The sequence below is a fragment of the Echiichthys vipera genome, assembly GCF_963691815.1.
Source record: "Echiichthys vipera genome assembly, chromosome: 16".
Lineage (NCBI taxonomy): Eukaryota > Metazoa > Chordata > Actinopteri > Perciformes > Trachinidae > Echiichthys > Echiichthys vipera.
In genome coordinates this window covers 18,763,490-18,781,274 of record NC_139841.1, presented here as the reverse complement: position 1 = coordinate 18,781,274, position 17,785 = coordinate 18,763,490, and the positions used below count along the sequence as shown (strand labels likewise).

Here is a 17,785-nt window from a genome sequence, read left to right as displayed (position 1 = left end):
CTTCCATGATGACACACAGACTCACAAGGCAAAAACAATACCAGCGTCACTTATAAAGATTTACATACATTAAAATCATTACCGCTCTGATGCCACTTACCTTAAGAGAGTTGTGCTTGCTCTCATGTAGTATCATCTCCTCAGATATAATGAGAGGTCGGCTACACAGGTCAAGAGGCTGTGCATAGAAAAACAACATATTACGTGGTCAGTTAGATATAATATTGTTTGTGATAGATTAGTAAGATAAAACACAAGGTTGCAGTACCAAATCCATTTAGGCTCCCTAATCCAAGCAATCTGCTAAACAGCAAACCTTCTTTCTATTGTGGGAAACACAATTGAAACTGGTTCTCTGAAGACAAAGTGAGCTGAGACTGTGAGGCGATATGTGTGGTCTAAGTATGACAAGGCACTGACCTTAAAATGAACAAATACAGCAACGTGGGAGGAGGAGACTTCCTCTCAAGTCCAAGGTGGGCCAATTCAATATGTGTTACATTCGCACGTTTCTATACGAATTAACAGGAAGTCCCACCACAGTCTCTCCATTTCGAAAGTATGAATGACTTAAAAACCCCAAGATACCAAATATATTTTAAATATCGCATTAGGTGCAAATATATAACAACTATCTTGTCTCACAATGGTCTAATTATACACATTTTCTACAAGACATCCATTATAACAACTGTATACCAGATGTGCATTTTCAGAAATGAGAGCATATATTTTGCAATGACTCATAACTTAACATAACATTTTCTGCTTTCTAATTTGGACTATTCACCCTCTGAAAATGATTAGACTGATCATACAGAATGTCGTTTGATCTGCAAAGTTCCTTATTTTCTTGTACGTTATCAAAAAGATAAGTTGAGAAAATAACAACAGAATGTCAAGTACTGTTGCCTAAAGACAAAACTCTCAAAAAATCTATCTCAAAAGTGTTATGGATGAAAACATAGCCCTTGTGGGGAAATACACAATGCTCAAACAGAAAGGTCAATGTATATGACTGTAAATCTCAAATATCCATTTCCTCTTGACCCAAATGTGCTGGGGAAAAACCATCATATCTAGAATGATACCATCTTTTGCACCAGTATATCTTGGATTCCCCTCTCTGACCACTGAAGATGGGTTTTCAGAGCCTCATAATGACCTAGTGGTCTAAGATGCATACCACATAACCGCTACAAGTCTCCCCGCTTGCTCCCTTCATATCCTGTCTGTCTTTTTAGAGCATACTAATGATTTTTATTTTTTACTTCATCACTCATAACCCAGTCAATTTGAGATTAGAAAATGTAAACGAAATACTCTGACATTTTGGGAGATAAGCTTAGAGCCAAGAAACTATAAGCTTGACATAGCATAAAATCTGGCAACAGTTAACCTGGCTCTGTCCGAAACTGACTTACCTGAACAAAGATGGGAAAGATAAGGATCTTGGGTGCCACTTTGACATATCCATAGTTGCCATGTGGAGTGTGTGAGCGGACAATGGTACAGTTCTGGTAGTTGGCAAAGTTGGAGTTCTGCTGTTGGTAGCTGGATACGGCAGCGTTGGTGGAGGTGGATGCCGTCTTTGTTGTCTTGGAGTTGTTAGACCGGCGCAGAAAGCCAGTACGGTTGGAGAAACCCCCACCACCTCCTCCTCCACCACCACCAACACTGGTCCCTCCTCCAGAAAAAGCCCCTCCACCACCACCCTGGGGCTGTGAACCGGATGTCTGCCGTGTGGGGTATAACCTGGTAGCTGTGGAAGAAAAATAAGAAGGAGAAGCAGGTAAGGATAAAGAGATCAAGAGAGATCCTTTCTGGAGCTACTCGTGGAGTGTCAGTAATCATCACAGAGATCTTAAATAGTTGAACATTTTGGAAAGTGTGTTTATTTGTTTTCTTACAGAGAGTTTGATATCTGATATCTGTATGCTAATATATCTTGATAATTGTAGGCTAATATAAAGATAGAGCTATGAGATGTTAAGCTTAGTTTAGACAAAAAACTGTGGGATTTTAACAAAATCTACCTTCCAGTACCTCTGCAGCTCTTCAATTAACTGTAATATCTTGGTGGTTTCTTCCGTACAAAAAGTACAGGAGCAACAAACTGTGGTTTTACTTGGACTGCGGCTGGTCCGCTGTGGCTGGTCGGCTCAACAAGAAAAAGCCAGATACCTCACCACAGGGTAGCTGCTTTTGAGCTATAGGTGTTGCTAAAAAAACTTGTTTTCATTCACCAAAGTAGAATATTTTGCTTAAATTGTATTTGCCATAGTGTTGACATGACACAGGTTACACATTTGATATTTTAAGATGTTATATTGGCATGGTTCCAGAAAGAAACAATGCACAGTGAGCATAAAACTGGTGACTGTTGAGAGTTATTTTCACTAACACAAAAATTAATTTGTCAGAACAGGATTTTAAAATGTTTAGCATTCACTGTATTTCTGTTTCATTCTAATTTTAGACTATTTCAGGGTGCCAAATCTTAAATGACCTCATTATAATAATAATAACCTGTGATGTGAAGTAAAAAATTAGATTAGCAGTGGGCTTCATCCCAAAAAAAGGCACCAAAGCCAACTTAAACAAAGGCTTTCAGCCAAAATACCCAAACAGAGTTCACTGTGGCCTTTAACAAAGCGCTGTATGAGTATTATGAACATGTACATGTCTTACCTAATGTTCCCTGGTTGTCTTGGTAAACAGGCCTCAAGATCTGAAAGCAGAATAATATTAAATTACATTAATATTAAATAAGCTATTTTCAGCACATTGCAAACTGACATCTAAACCTGCGGAATGGAGTAAAGCAAAAGGCCTTAAAACAATGACATAAGATACGGTATGTCATTGTTATTCACTGTTATTACTAAATTGATATATTATTTTGATAGCCCTATCACAATTATGCTCTTAACTTTCTATGATGTGATATCTAGATAGGAAAGGGTGTCACAAGAGTGTATATTAAAGGTGCCTTTCACTTTCTGTTTCTGTGTTGCTATGACACAAGTTTATGTTCAAGGGACCAAGCTGGACAATATATATGAGTACAGTAGCTTCTTACATGGAATTGAATTTAGTTTCCAGTACTCAGCTTAGGCAGTGATGTGTTCTACTGTCAAAAATTATAATCAACTAAGGGAGTAGAGATACACAGAAAGCTGCCATCACATCCCATATTCATATTAATAAAACAGGGGAACTAGAAGCTGGAAAGTCAAAAAAATGTTTAAAAGATATAATTAACTTGCTTTTTCGTCGGCTTCTCATAATACATATTTATTTACAGTAGTGCGGACTTTCCAAGCTCTTTGTTTGCAAACTCCAGTATTGTGTCAGTGTGACATTTCACCAGCATGAGCACTTTCAGTATATTTAGCCTGTGATGGCTACCATCGAATCTCACCAAATCCCTGCCCCTTTCATTTGTGAAAGAAGTCACGACTGTTTGAAGGGGAATGTTTGTTTGCCGTGTTGGTGTGCACCTCTAATCTTCTTCCAGAGACTTACCACTAAACTCTTTCACTTTTAATTTTTTCTGCAATTTCTCTGAATTTACTTCAGTTCTTCCTTCTAAACATCGATCTTGTCTCACTACACCCCATTCTGGACATGCAATACAATGTCCATTAACTGAGCCTCATCCTGAGAAGCATTCACAGATGAAGATGGAGGCACACACAGACAGACACACAAACATAACACTCACACACAGCTCCAACAGACACAGAGGAAGAGATCAGGAAATAAGACAATTTAACTTTAAGTATTAACTCTACGTATGACAGCAAAGGATTTAGTTGGTTAGAAATGTTTTGGAGGTAACTGTTTAGGCACTTGGCTGAACCATGATTGCAAGATTGAATCAATAACACACAGAGGGCACTGATGCAGTGAGTGTCTCAAACTCATCTTGAATCTTTTAGTTCTACATGTTTGTTACCCTGAGGTGGTTAATGGGTTAGTATCGTATTGTCGCAAGTTTTGTTAGCTGAGGAATTCAGTTCAGTCTTTTTGATTGAATGATCTTGCTTTATTTTGTTTTTATGATCAAAGCTTTTACCTCATACATGATGTCACTGGATAAAAAAATAAGTACATTCTATATAAAATGTCACATACATGTCATATTGCGCATGTACATGCATGTTATACTGAAACGTGTTATAAATTGTGAAATGGAACAGTAATGGGTTTTGTTGGATTCTTTATCTTTCTTAGAAGTATTGTTTTAAAAATAATGGTGTCTAATTCATAGCACACAGATGATTTATCTATTCTATTTGATATCTGTAGGATAAATCATGTCAGATATATATGCATTGTTTCCCTACTATGAACTGAGCTCAATTGGCAGAATGAAAATAAATACTGCCTTAGCTTCACATAGTACAGGCATACAATTAACAGCTACATATTATATGTTATTGTCAGCTTCTGCTTTTAATAACCTTTTCCCTAGCTTTCTTTCTATTACCCCATATTTACATTACACTGACCTGTATGAAGTGCATGCAGTGTGTTCAAATTCAGAATATGTCTTAAAGCACAAATCAGTGAGACGACAGTAACCCAAATGGCCCAGACATACTGTATATACAGTCCTTCTATCTATCAGCACCAGGGATGAAAGGTAGGGAGACATATCTAGGATGAGCCACCATATGACCGTGGTGAGGATGAGGAGGACGAAGAAGATGATGAAGATGCAGTCCACCACCAGTCTGCGGTACCTGGCTTCCGGGGTCGATGGGGGCCAGGATGATGTAGTTGTCCCCATTAGATGCCTTCACCCTGGTACCCTTCAGTGTGGCAGTGTGAGGGTGGTGGAGGTGTCGCGGTTTGCTATCCAGCTCCTGGGCTGACCCTCCCTGGGCCCCCCATGCCATGTTCCCTACTCCACTGCTATTTCCAGCTTCAGAGCCATTGACCAGCAGCCTGTGGGAGGAGGTGGCACGGTGGTGGACTGGGAGAGGCGGCACAGCTGGGGGGGTTTTGCTGTTTCCAACATCTGGTACACGCCTGCGAGTGGGGGGTGAGGGGGCATCATAGTTTGAGGTGGATGGCTTGTAGGAGGGCCGATGGATGAGGCCCTCAAAACTAGGCTTGGCAGAAGGGCCTGTGCGCCACACCACCAGTATGATTTCATTGGCGCTGTTTCTACAATGTGAAAGAAAGTGAATGTGTTAAAATGAAGCATATAATTGTAAAACTGTATCCACTGTACATGTATCTGTAACTTTGGTAAATCATTTCAATTAGAAATGCTTGGAATATCATTACAGAAATTTTAATTATAGTATTTTCACGTTTATATAATGATAAGAATTGAATTAAATCAAAGTATAGAGAGAAATCTATGTAAATCTAAATTATTTAAATTGAACTGAATCATAAAAGTATACATGTAAAAAGTTATTGAGGAAGAAAAGGGTAGCAAAGACTATATAATGAAGATCATGTTGTTGACTCCTGTTAAATCACTGACAGCACAACATCATTATCGTAAAGTAATTTCACTTATTGTAAGTTGCTCTGGATAAAAGCATCAGCTTAATTAATTTAGTTTAATGTAATGTAATTCCCACCTTGTCTCTATGTAACCTGAATTCTTAATGTCTCAACCTTTGAAATGAATGATCTTTATATGTTAAAGCAGTCCCACATATCAGAATTGCTCAGGTTGGTCTGTACAATCATGATATGAAATCAGGCCATCAGATAATCATTACAAATCAGATAATCATTACAAATCACTGGTCCTGAGTCTGAATAAGCCTGTAATAAGGATTCTCCAACATACTTGTGTAAATCAGTCCCTAATCCTCTGGTGTGTTGGACTTGGTGTTACCTGATAGCATGGGCTAAGTCCACGCATTTCCACTGCTCCACTGGCTGACCATTTAGCTGCAGGAGAGTGTCCAACTGCTGCAGACCTGCCTGATCTGCTGGACCCCCTGCCAAGAAGAGTGAGAAAAAGTTCAGATCAACACACACTCTTACGTGCTATTCAGAGCTAAACTTTAGCTCCTTTGTGCGTTAAGCTTCTTCCTAAGTATTGGTTGTACAGAATTGCAAATTACTGCACAGATGAAGCAATAAAATAATAATCCAATATTGAGATGCCTCTGTTGTTTTCTGAGGTAAATTCAGTTGGCATTCCCTTTCATCTCTCCACGGGGATAGTAACGACGTGATCAGCTCTAGATTCAGCAGCTTGTTCAAAGACATGAAAGCAGGGTGGATGCCTGCCAACATGGGGGCTTGACTCCAAGTTGCCCATTTGATAGACAGGTTCCCTATTAAGTTCTACACCCTGCTGATGTTAATGGCATTTCTCCAAGTTGCAACCAGTGAAATTAAAAAAAAAATGAATCAGCCACAGATGCCAAACTCAGGTCAATCAATAAACCTAAGCAACCTTTACATTTTATAGCCATTACTGTATTTTTTTTACATAGTCTAGTGCCTTTAAATTAAAATACAGGGGAAAAAATCTATAATTTCTGACATTAGGAGACGCAGAGCTGTCTGCTTTGACACTATATGCTTTATATGTTCTATAACAGTGTGCAATCTCAAACTATGTTTGTCATAAATATTAAGAAGAAGACAGAATACTTTACTAATACTCCCAATTCTGTTACTATAAACATTACACAGACACACACACAGGTCACACACATGCAAATATGAACTACACACATGCATTAAATGACAGGTTCCCAAGCCAAGTCCCCACAGACCAAGCTACTGCCACTCTATTTATTAAAACTAGAAAATCAACTGTTGGCAGACCTGAGAGTGAAAATGAAAAACATCACTTAAAGCCAGACTGTACACAATCCAATCCACTTTGGTAAAGTAACTTTGTTTATAATTGCTGATTTTGGATGTTGGTTGGAGAATGAGAAAACTTCCAAGATACAATAAGAAATCCAAAATTAATTTCAAGAGAAGGGCTAGGCTATATTATATGACCTAGGTGTTCTTTTCCTGGTTTTAAAGGCTGCATTAAAGTAAAGTGATGTAATCTGATTTTACCAGACTGTTCTAGCTGTTCTTTTATTTGCCGTTACCCACTTAGTGATTATATCCACATTATTGATTATTATTTTTCAAAATCTCATTGTGTGAATATTTTGTGAATATCGTCTTCAGGCATTTTGGGGCCAAACAAAGTAAAAAACAGTCAGGACCTCAAATTTTTAACAGCAGGCTCTCACAGGAAAGGTGAGTAACATGTGCATGCGAAACTTGCCTGGATCAACAGCCTGAACCCTTACAGGGGAATCCGAGCAGATGGTGAAGCCATAGCCATCCTTTCCTCGAAGGATGGTCACCTACAGAACACACACACACATACACAAACAAACAGTCATTTTGTGATCTCTCGCTCTCTTTTTCTCGCTCTTTCACTACCTGAGGAACCAAAAGTAGCATGCTGGCAGAATAATCAACTTCCTTCCTACAGGACGATTAAGTAGATTTGTATTCTGCCTCTACTTCCTATTAAAACTGTCCTGACAGCAGTTTCCCGGTGAACTCAATTAGCTGCGTTAGTGGGAAAAACAACTCCAAGAGATGGAGGAAAGGCGTTCTTTGTACAGTAGTTGGGCGATATACTGACAGTACCGAAAGCACATTGCTTATTTATTTAGACCATTACTTTGTAATAGTATAAAGTTGGCACACAAAAATAAACACAGAATAGGCTGTGAATACAAACACAGTTCCTCTCGCAGATTTCACAACATAATAGAATATATAGAAGGGTTTTTTTTGGACAATCATTATAAACATAGACAAACAGAAAAATCACAAATGTGTGTGTATGCATGGTGTAGTTCTGCTTCTCTACGGACAACTGATACTGAGAAGAGTAAATCTAGATTGTTTAAACAGTTTTCCACGTTACTCCCACTGAAATTAAGAATCCGTGTGTGTATATAAAATCACAACAATATATTGTTTAAAAATACAACATGGCGATACATTGTTCATCTGCTCAAGTACACCAGAGACAATACTGATGGCTCTTTCCCATTGTCTCTCTTTCTCTTTGACCTGCATCGCCAAACATTCAGTACCTGTGCCCGAAAGTCTGAGCCAAAGTCAACAAAGTTCCATCCAAAACATTTCATTTGCCGACAACCAGGGGCCTAAAACACACAGACACCGCCCTGCACCCCCCAATTTGTCTTACATTTCTCTTTATCTAGCAGAGAAAAACATGTATATGCAGCTGAATTACACTATACCCATGAGCAAAATGCAGCGACAGAAATCAGAAATCTGGTGATTATTCAGAGGCCTGAAGCTTGTGATGACCCTAAAATGTCAGGTACGATTGTGTTTTTTTTATAGTCCAATGATTTGATATGCCCTGTGTCACACTGTTTGGGGCCACAATTCCTGTACCTTATTTCTCTACCCATCAGCCTCATCAGACATCAAATCAGAAATTACTGCCACAAAGAAAGACAGCAGACTTTGTTACCTGCTGTATAGAATAAATTAGGATTGTCATCTGTTTTTTGTCCACAAGTCCCCTTGATATGTCTGAAACCTTATCAACCGTGTTTCATACAGGTATGCTAAAAATGATATCCTGCACTGTGTGCATTTTTTTGTCTGAAGACAGACAGGCATAATCTAATCATCCTTGAACCTAGCTGTGTGACAAAAATACAGGAAGGACAGAGTGAGCTATACAGAAACTGACTGTAGGTGAAGATAAAGAGATAATAAACAGGGATAGAACAGATAAAAGATAGATTAAATTGAGGTAAAAGAGGAAAGTGGGACGTGCAACAGAGCAGATGATAAATAGAAGAACAGATGGTATGAAAAAAACATTTCACTGGAATTAAGGAACACAAACAGCACCAGACGTTTTGAAAGATGAGCTAGAGGTTTAACATGTGGGAGAAAATATTGAAAAGCAAAGACTGTGACTCAAAATTAACAGAAGTGAGAGACACATCGATCAATCAAGCCTCATCCATCTGTCTATCTGTCTGTCTATCTATGTCTGTGTATTTTTTATCAAAAGCTGTTCAGACACTGTATCCTTTTAAGGGGATCTCTCATTACTGTCTAATTTCATCCAAGATCCAGAGCTTTCACAGCGTTAATTAAATGTGTAAGCATAGTTGAGTCCAACTACTTGGACTCCTCTGGTCTGCTATGGAGAGGAGGTCCCATGCCCCTTTTCCACTTCTAAATGAAAGCAGAGGGATTATTCACAAACTGGAAGGGAAAAGAGGAGGCCAGCCTGGGAATAATCCAAGAACTCAGTACATTCTTTAAAGTAAGTATCAATCACAAAATGTATTACTGAAAATGAATGAAGACAAATTAATGGGAAAAGTTCACCGCATGCATTAAATATTTAAGTTGTATGAGCAGGGAGCTTATTGATGAATTAATAATTCAATCAAAGGGACTGTGGAAGAACAGACTGGACTACGATTTTACCTTTCTTGTAACAAATTTAGATGTAGCCAAAGGAGGAAACCCCTGTAGCCCATGTGTGAACAGTATGTGTTCATGCATATGAGACAGTGTTTCCTTTTTTCATATTCATGCCCCAGTGCTCCACCATTCTTTCAGATATGGCCGCATGAAGCTGGGAGCAGAAATCCTGCCCGTCCCTGATGATCTGACGATTACAGTACATGTCATGTCTGTTTTCCAATAGTGTAGCAGAGGTAACACTCCCTGCAGACAGGACTGCATAAACTATATTAAATCTACCAACCACACACATGATATACAGATGTGGTTAGACAATGTTATCTGGATGAATGTGACTATGTCAGAGACTATGACAGCACACCACACCCACATACACACATGACTAAATTGTCATGTTGTATTTATATCATGTAAGCCCACTCTCTATTGTTTTGTCTATTCAAAATATACGCAGATTTTATTTGCATATTCTGTTCCAACCCAATTAAACTATAATCTCAGATTTGATTTCCTAATTGTTCTTTCGTGCATTTCGGATGTGCAAGTGGCTTATGTAAGGAGAGTGGCATCAGTTCATATCATAGCAGATGTTTTTTCTCCACTCCTGCTGTCTCTCACTGCGGACAATAAATAATGTAGAGGACAGAATTCTTTTTTTTTCTTCTCTCTCAAGAGACACATATCCCTTAAGTCTCCTGCACTCTCTTACAGCAAGTCATACCTTTACGGATATGGAGTTAAAAGTGAATTACAACATACATTTTTCTTGCATCCTGCTTTTGTTTTAGATAGTTTAACAGGTGACTACAGTGTTGCAGCTTTATAAATTATGGCATTTAAGTAATATTTTGCAAATAATGAAATCCCTGATGAGAGAGTGTAAACATCAAACTTTTCTTTCATTCTCCCAGTCTCTCTCTCACAATCACAGTTTGATACTGCACAGCAGATGTACCCCCTCTCTTCCTCCCTCCCCTCCCTTTACTCTCTGTAACATAGACACACCTGAGGCAGCCTACATCCGATGCAGAGGTGGCACAGTCCATGGATGGTGTGTATCACACCTCCACCTCCTGCCCTTCCTCCTTCTCCAGCATTCAAGTCTGCAGCCAGCACACAGACACTGCGACGGTGACTTTCCACCTGGCTGGCCCTTCGGTAGCCCGAGTATCTCCACAGCTTCCTTTGTGCGGCTGAGTGTGTACTCCTGGGGCTGTGTTCCAATGGCTCAGTGGACTTAAGTGTGTTATGAATCATTTCAAAAGTGACAGCTGCCCAAAGAGTGGATGGGATGGCTTTAGTCTTGCAGTGTTCAAAATGTCGAGTTGCCAGGTGACAGTCAAGTTGAGTTGGAGTTCTAGATAATATCGTGTCTCACCTTGCTGGAAAACAGATAGGAATCTGTCGAGGGTAACAGAAATGTGGCCTTGGAGATTTTTTCTAGCCAAACCGGCCCCTTCCAGCAAATGAGCAGAGATTTAATTTTCTTGTTAACAGTCCTTTCTGTGAAATAGGCGTCACTTGGCCACTGACCTTGAACTGCACTCTTATCCATCCAAGGTTCCTTCGTAAAAACTCCAGTCTTTAATGCACATTCTTGTCTAATTTTTTTGAGTTTGTACCTGCCATTTCATCCACAACTTCCTCTTGGCTCTTTTAAAACTCCCTTCTTCTTCTTTCCTTCAACTTTTCTTCGCTCTCTACTTGCATTGGTTCTATCCCATAACACACTGCCCAGCTTCTTGCTCTGTGGTGTGAACAGCAGCAGTTGCAGTAGCCCCTCAGATCAGCTGTGTGAGAGTGTGTGGCGGCGTCATGTAGACGAGACTGGCGCTGGCTCAGCCTGCTCAGGCCACACTGTAGCTCCTGGCAGGGGAGCTCATGGGAACTCTTCAACAGCAGAAGAATAGGAGGAAGTGCCTCCCACCGCTAGCCCCCTCTACACACATACACACACATGCACACATGCACTTACGCATACCTCGCCACCCCACAGCCAGGACAGCTTTGTGTGTCTGCCCCCGATAAGGCCAGTTTGCTTCCTGAGTCCACACTATGAAGCTGTGAGAGGTGCTACAGCTCTCTGTCTTGCAAATATACACTGCAGTGACTAATGTAGGTGGCACGAGTGAGACATGAAGAAAAGGCAGGATTTATATAGGAGCGGTTGGGCAGGTCTGAGTCTGCTTACTTATTACAGTGGACTAAAACTCCGGACAATATTTACACTGTTAACGGAAATGTTTCTGATTGCTTACAACTCATTGGTCTTTTAAGGATCGCATTTCCCAACGAAAGAGAATGACAGCAGCATTGTTTTGGCACATACTTAACTCTCTCACACACATACCTCAGTCAGACTTCACACCTCATCAGAATCTTTCCACCTTAGCTCCCACACTCCCAATCGCCATCCAGACATTATGCTTGTTTATTATGTTTTCAACTTCCATATTTCCTCTTCTTTTCCTTTCAGCTGCTCCCCCTCACTCCCAACCACATGATACGGAAATTCACAGGTCTGCAACCTCTGACAAACCTCTTCCAGTTATCCAAACATTACTTTTATTTTTGTTTTCAATATCCATATGCCTGGGAAAATCTGCAAAAGAAATTAACAACAAAGCCTGTTAAATTACAGTGGCAACAGTGGCCAGTCTAACCCCTAGCAACCCCATTAAGTCGCTGCTTGCCTCTTTTCCTTTTTAGTGTTTGGACGTCTAGCTCTTGGAAAGAAACATCGACAGAGATGTGACAGAGAAAGAGAGGGTCGAAAGAGGAACATTGCTGCACTAGTCTCTACAATGCTAATAAAGTGGCAGAAAAGGCCGTTGTCTTAAGATCCCTTCATGCCAGTAGTAATGGCAGCTTTTCCCTGTTTGCCTTTTCAAAAGGGCGAGGGTTACCCGTCAAGCACACAAAAAACACTTTCCCTCTTTTTCATGCTGCGCTGTTCACCTCTATATAGGCAGAAGGACGGATTAGAGGGAGAGAAGAAAGGGTTAGAAGAAAGCATGTCTTAGGGAGAGAAGTGAAAGAAGAGATTGAAAAGCTTGTCTAGGAGCCAGACAAGGCCAATCTGGTGTTCAGTAGTGTGGGATCTCTCTTTCTCTCTCCCTCTGTCTCTCTCTCTTTCTGACCTGAATAGTGAGCTATCAAAGGAGAAGGCGACTTCCAAGCCAGTATGGGTCCAAGGCCAAGTTCAGGGCCACAAATTAGGTTGTACTTAAAACCCAAACTGTGGATTCTAAGCATATGGATTTATAAATACAGTTACAACATTTTGATGGTGACACTGCATAATATAAGATGACAACATCCTAACAGAGCAACCCCATTGCTTCAACCCTAGACCACTTAGGCTAGGCTTCTAAAAATTCAACTTAACTTTAGCGCTTCATAAACATGAGTCCAGCCAATTAAACTTTTAAATGCACAGTATAGTGTACTTCACAGTGCCTCACACGTAAATGACAAACTAATAGCACTATCAATAAAGTAAAAATATAAACAGTGAAAAAGTGGGAGACTAAAAGCATGCAGAAATTGTCAAAATCTAAGAACAAATAGAGAAGCTCTGTGAGGATCATTTCAGCAATGCTTTGAACTAAATGCTAATGTCAGCATGCTAACCTAATACAAAGGCAATGCTAACATCTGCTAAACATTGGCAGCTATATTTACAATGTAGCCCATCTTAGTTTGACACGGTAGGATGATAGCAATTGCTTATTAGCCCCGAAGTACAACTGAGGCTGATTAGTTTTGCAGGTATGTGGTCTTACTTATGACAGTGTTTGAGGCAAAGTCAGGGTATGGTTGTTAGGATTCATCAAAAAAAGAAAAGAAAATCATGCACGTCATCTCATACCTGTTGAGATATTTCAACCGACTGATAGACCAACATTGTCTGTCAACTGGAGCCATGCCGCTTACCCTTAGTAGGACAAAGGTATTCATAAAGCCTCTGATTCACCTATGCATACACACACTAACATATCAGTGGCAGTAGACCTGCAATGCAAAGCACTAGCTTGCTTATTTGCAGCAATTTGGTGTTAAAGGTCTTGATCAAAGACACCACGTGGACAGGAGGTGGCATGGATCGAACCGCCCTAAAATGAATGGATGACTCACTTTCAACCTGATTCACAAAAGTTCATACAATATAATACACACGGAACAGCTAAGTCCATCCCATCTATTCTATGTGGTTTGAGCTGAAATTTCTTTCAGATTAAATGATTGCGCAGAGCAGCTAGGGGCAAGGATAAGCACTCAACCATTCTGAATCTGGCAGAAAACATACAAGGGTTAGGAGCAGCCACGATGCAAAATACTCACAAAGGGATACGTTCTGGCAATAAAACTAACCATTCTGAGATGCCGGCCAGAAAATCTAAACTCCCCGTCCTCTTTTCAGCTCACCTCACCCTTCCTTCCATCTTTCCCATCAAACACAAATGTCAGACCCATTTTCACAGAGACAATTTAGGAGCTAATGCTATCTGACAGGCAAAGTGATGCAGGGGACACATTGTCTGGGGCGCAACTATTGTTAATATTCATGAACTCTGAACGAACTGCTCCCTGCCAATGACATGAACAGATTGTTTTGTGTTGTTGTTGTTTATACCTGTAAACATAATTGGTAAATGTTGACATGGCAACTGGGGGGGGGGGGTGAATTCTTTTTGTGCTACATGTCCATTCTTCAATCTCTGGTACGGATGATCAATGTCATAAAGCGACAAAATCCTTTTCTCATACTCACATTATGGAGCTACTCAAACATTTCATGATCATCACTTTGACAGCTAAAGTGAACCTACTGTGTATTGCAGGAGCATACAAGTCAAGATGGTATTTTCTTAGAAGTCTAGAAAGTAATTTAATTCTATCAAAAAGGCATTTCACTTTTTTTAAAAAGAGAAAGTTTTGTCTAAAAATCAGACCGATTGAAAGCCAAAGTATGTAATTTCCCATCACACAATTTCACTCTTTTGACTATGACTATTTATCCCGAATGTCAACAACTCCTGCCTACATCACTTTCAAAGCAAACCACAGGAACACCAGACATTTTTGGACACATTGAAAAGACGTTCAGCCATTGAGTCAGAAGAAGCAAAATAAAAGAACTTGATTGGTGTGACAATCTTCAAAGCATGTCTCAAAATGTGGTAATTACCTAAATAGATAAAACATACACATACAATACACATCAAATACGTAAGAACAATAATGCAAAATGAAAATGCTGTGGAAGGTTGTAAGAGTTTAGTCAGTGGATAGGAAAATGTTCTTGAAATAGCCTTGTGGTTTTCTGAGGGACATTCCTTTGTGGATATCAACTATTATCTTCACCACCATCTGAAGTGTCCAAAATCTTCTACTGGATGAGCACTGAGTAAATCATTAAAATGATTCATGTGTAAGGCCATCTTCAAACACTGATAAATGTTTGAGTAGGTAAAGAGTGGGCAGTTAATGATACGAGAGAGGTCTTTGTTCAGTGAGGGTGATGGCCATTGGGGGACAGACGGGGGAAAAGAGAGGTAACAGAGAGGAGGAGGAGGCCACAACAGTGAAGGAGGAAATACACAGCGGTCTGGAAGGGAGTGAGGACGAGGCATCACAAAACGGGCACAGAAATGAAGAGAAAGTCTAAAAGGTTTTCCATTCTCCCCTAATTTAGTCTGTGAATATGCCCCCCCTCCTTTAACTCTCCCCTGAGACTGTCCCACACAAACCGCACAATCATCTGTTACTCTGATTCACCCGGAGATAAAGAGCAAGAGGGAGAACAAGAACGAGAGGGGAGGGAGGGGAGAGGAAGGAGAGAGGAAAGGAGCATTCACAAATACGGATGTAGAAGTTTTCCATCTCAATGCTGCGCCACATCATTACTGCCCTCTTCACCTTTAACATGACTTTAAAAGCTGCTAAAACTCTTGACATACTGGCCGCAGGATTGTTGTTCTGATTCTACAGAAACTAAACATTCAGTTTCTAAAAAAGAACCGTACAGTGTATCATGTACAAAAAGCATCCGGACAGGCCACAGGGTGAAATGCAGTGCCACTACTTTGTGGGATAAGTAAACCCTGCGTTGCTATTTGTGTATGACCTGTATTATGTTTAGAGAGAGGAAGAGTATGTGAAAGGTGAAACTAAAGTGAGCTCCTTTGTCTAATCCTGTCTGGTCTGGTGTATTACTGTGGCTACAGTTACTCCATATGAACACAGCTTTCCACAGAGTTCACATCCTGGAGTGCTTCAAAAGCAACACGAATATGTTTCACTGACACACTGAACTGATGGATAGGGATAACGGTCATTCACTTCAGGAGCCAAGGGCGTTTTTTACAGCGTGCGTTTTAGTCTGGTTAAATCGGACTGAACACAGTCATCGGCAAAAACAGCTGCACCAGAACTGCAACAAGCACCTTTGAGGAGGTGGTGTCGGTCTGTTAGCAAAAGAAATCTGACCTTGAACCGAACCAACTACCAGGTGTACCCCCCACAAGTTTGAGCTAAAGGGCTCCTGTAGCCAGTAGTGCTTTGCATGCTCTGATGAACCGGAGCATGCAAACTGTAGCAGCTTGCTTAGTAGTTGTAGCATTTAGCCGGAGAATTGTAATATTTAAGAAATTGGGTTAAGGTGATGAAACTGAAGGGGGAAAAAAAACTGAACCAATGGGGAAATGCACCAACTGATTCTCATTCATCTTCAACCGTTTGTCCCTATCGGGGTCGCGGGGAGGCTGGAGCTGATCCCAGATGAGATTGGGCGTGGGGTGGGGTACACGCTGGACAGGACGCCAGTCTATCGCAGGGCACATAGAGACAAACAACCATTCACACCTACGGGCAATTTAGAGTCATCAATTAACTCTTTGGACTGTGGGAGGAAGCCGGAGAACCCGGAGAAAACCAACCCAGACACGGGGAGAACATGCAAACTTCACACAGAAGGGCCCCAGCCAGACTCAGATTCAGACTGGGGAAAACAAACTATACTTTTAAAAACTGAAAAAAACGTTGTTTTTTTTTATTAAAGTAAAAAAAAATTAAAATGTATTATAATCATTTAATATTTTTTAATAATCATGTACAGTTTGGTGATTGAAAATGACCAAAAGTAGTCAATTATTTTTATAAAAAAAGTTTTATGAATTCTCTATAACTCAAGCCCATGGGTTAGGGCTAGGGAAAGATCCCGGTCTTGGTTTGATATAGAAAAAAGTCATGAACTCGTCAGAGTGTAAATGCAAATTCTTTCTTGTTTGTCGTGAGCATATTTGGAGCAGACTGAGGCATTTCTCTTATAGCAGAGGGCCAGGAACTGTGTGGTTGGTTTCCACTGTCTCTGTACTTATGGTCTGTCACTATGTTTTATTAGGCTACTGCTTACGCTGAAGTGCTGTGCTGTCGTCTGACAATATGCTGTAGAAAAATCCTTCAAGTGTGTTGGATTGAAAGCTATTGAATATCACCTCTTCAAGTGCTTATATATTGAAATGTATTCATTTGTTGGGAAAACCCCTTGAGTTGTTCCAACTTGTTTTCAAGGGGGTCCTGCACACAACAAATAAACACAAAACAGACAAACAGTAAAAGATACAACAATGATAGAACAGACAAAAACAACTAAAAAGCACCACAATAATACAAACAGACATAAAACATTACACAAACATAATAATGACTAAAACTAATATTAATAATAATAAAAAATAAAAACTGTACAGTGTTCTAATCACATGTAGCCTGCTTCATACAGTGCAGCACCTCCACTGAAGTATCATATATAACAAGTACTTTACAGACAAGTGATGGATCACAGAAACAGACATAAAGAAAATATTCTATATGCCTTATATATGCCAGCCGATATCCCCTCTCTGATTTTCAATAAAGGCTTTCCCTTTCTAAATGTAGCCATTGTCACACATGCATCATAACGTATAAAGTGAATTTGCTAAAGTATTATCCATGTTGGCATTGTGTGGGAAGAGGAGCCTGAGTCAATTTTCAATGAAAGTCAATATGGAAATTTGCCAACTCAGGATCCTGCTGGATTAGTAAACCATGGAGGAATAAATCTTCCCCCACATCTGCAGTGTGAACAAAAGCATGCAAAAAGAGGCAGCATTCATTCCATCAAGGCAATCCTATCTCTGGTGTATCTCTGAAAGAAGGGTCAAATGACTCAGGGAAGAAAGACAGAAGCACTCCTCTGTCAGAAGTAATATGCAATTCTCTAAAGGTTTGTTACTCTGTG

The 17,785-nt window shown here is 40.0% G+C and overlaps 1 protein-coding gene across 4 annotated transcripts in view; it reads right to left on the bottom strand.

Moving 5' to 3' along the window:
- Positions 1-17,785, bottom strand: part of rgs3a (regulator of G protein signaling 3a) — a gene marked incomplete at its 5' end in the record, with an annotated part of 139,828 nt that overhangs the window by 90,376 nt on the left and 31,667 nt on the right. For 2 of the 4 annotated variants that reach the window (XM_083929284.1, XM_083929285.1), the window contains 6 exons: positions 101-178; positions 1,425-1,762; positions 2,692-2,731; positions 4,752-5,178; positions 5,870-5,975; positions 7,280-7,361. In XM_083929284.1, coding sequence (XP_083785410.1) covers positions 101-178; positions 1,425-1,762; positions 2,692-2,731; positions 4,752-5,178; positions 5,870-5,975; positions 7,280-7,361 — 1,071 coding nt within the window. Of the gene's footprint in view, positions 1-100; positions 179-1,424; positions 1,763-2,682; positions 2,732-4,751; positions 5,179-5,869; positions 5,976-7,279; positions 7,362-10,503; positions 11,174-17,785 lie in introns of those variants that run through there. The other 2 variants (XM_083929287.1, XM_083929286.1) reach the window with 2 other exon arrangements.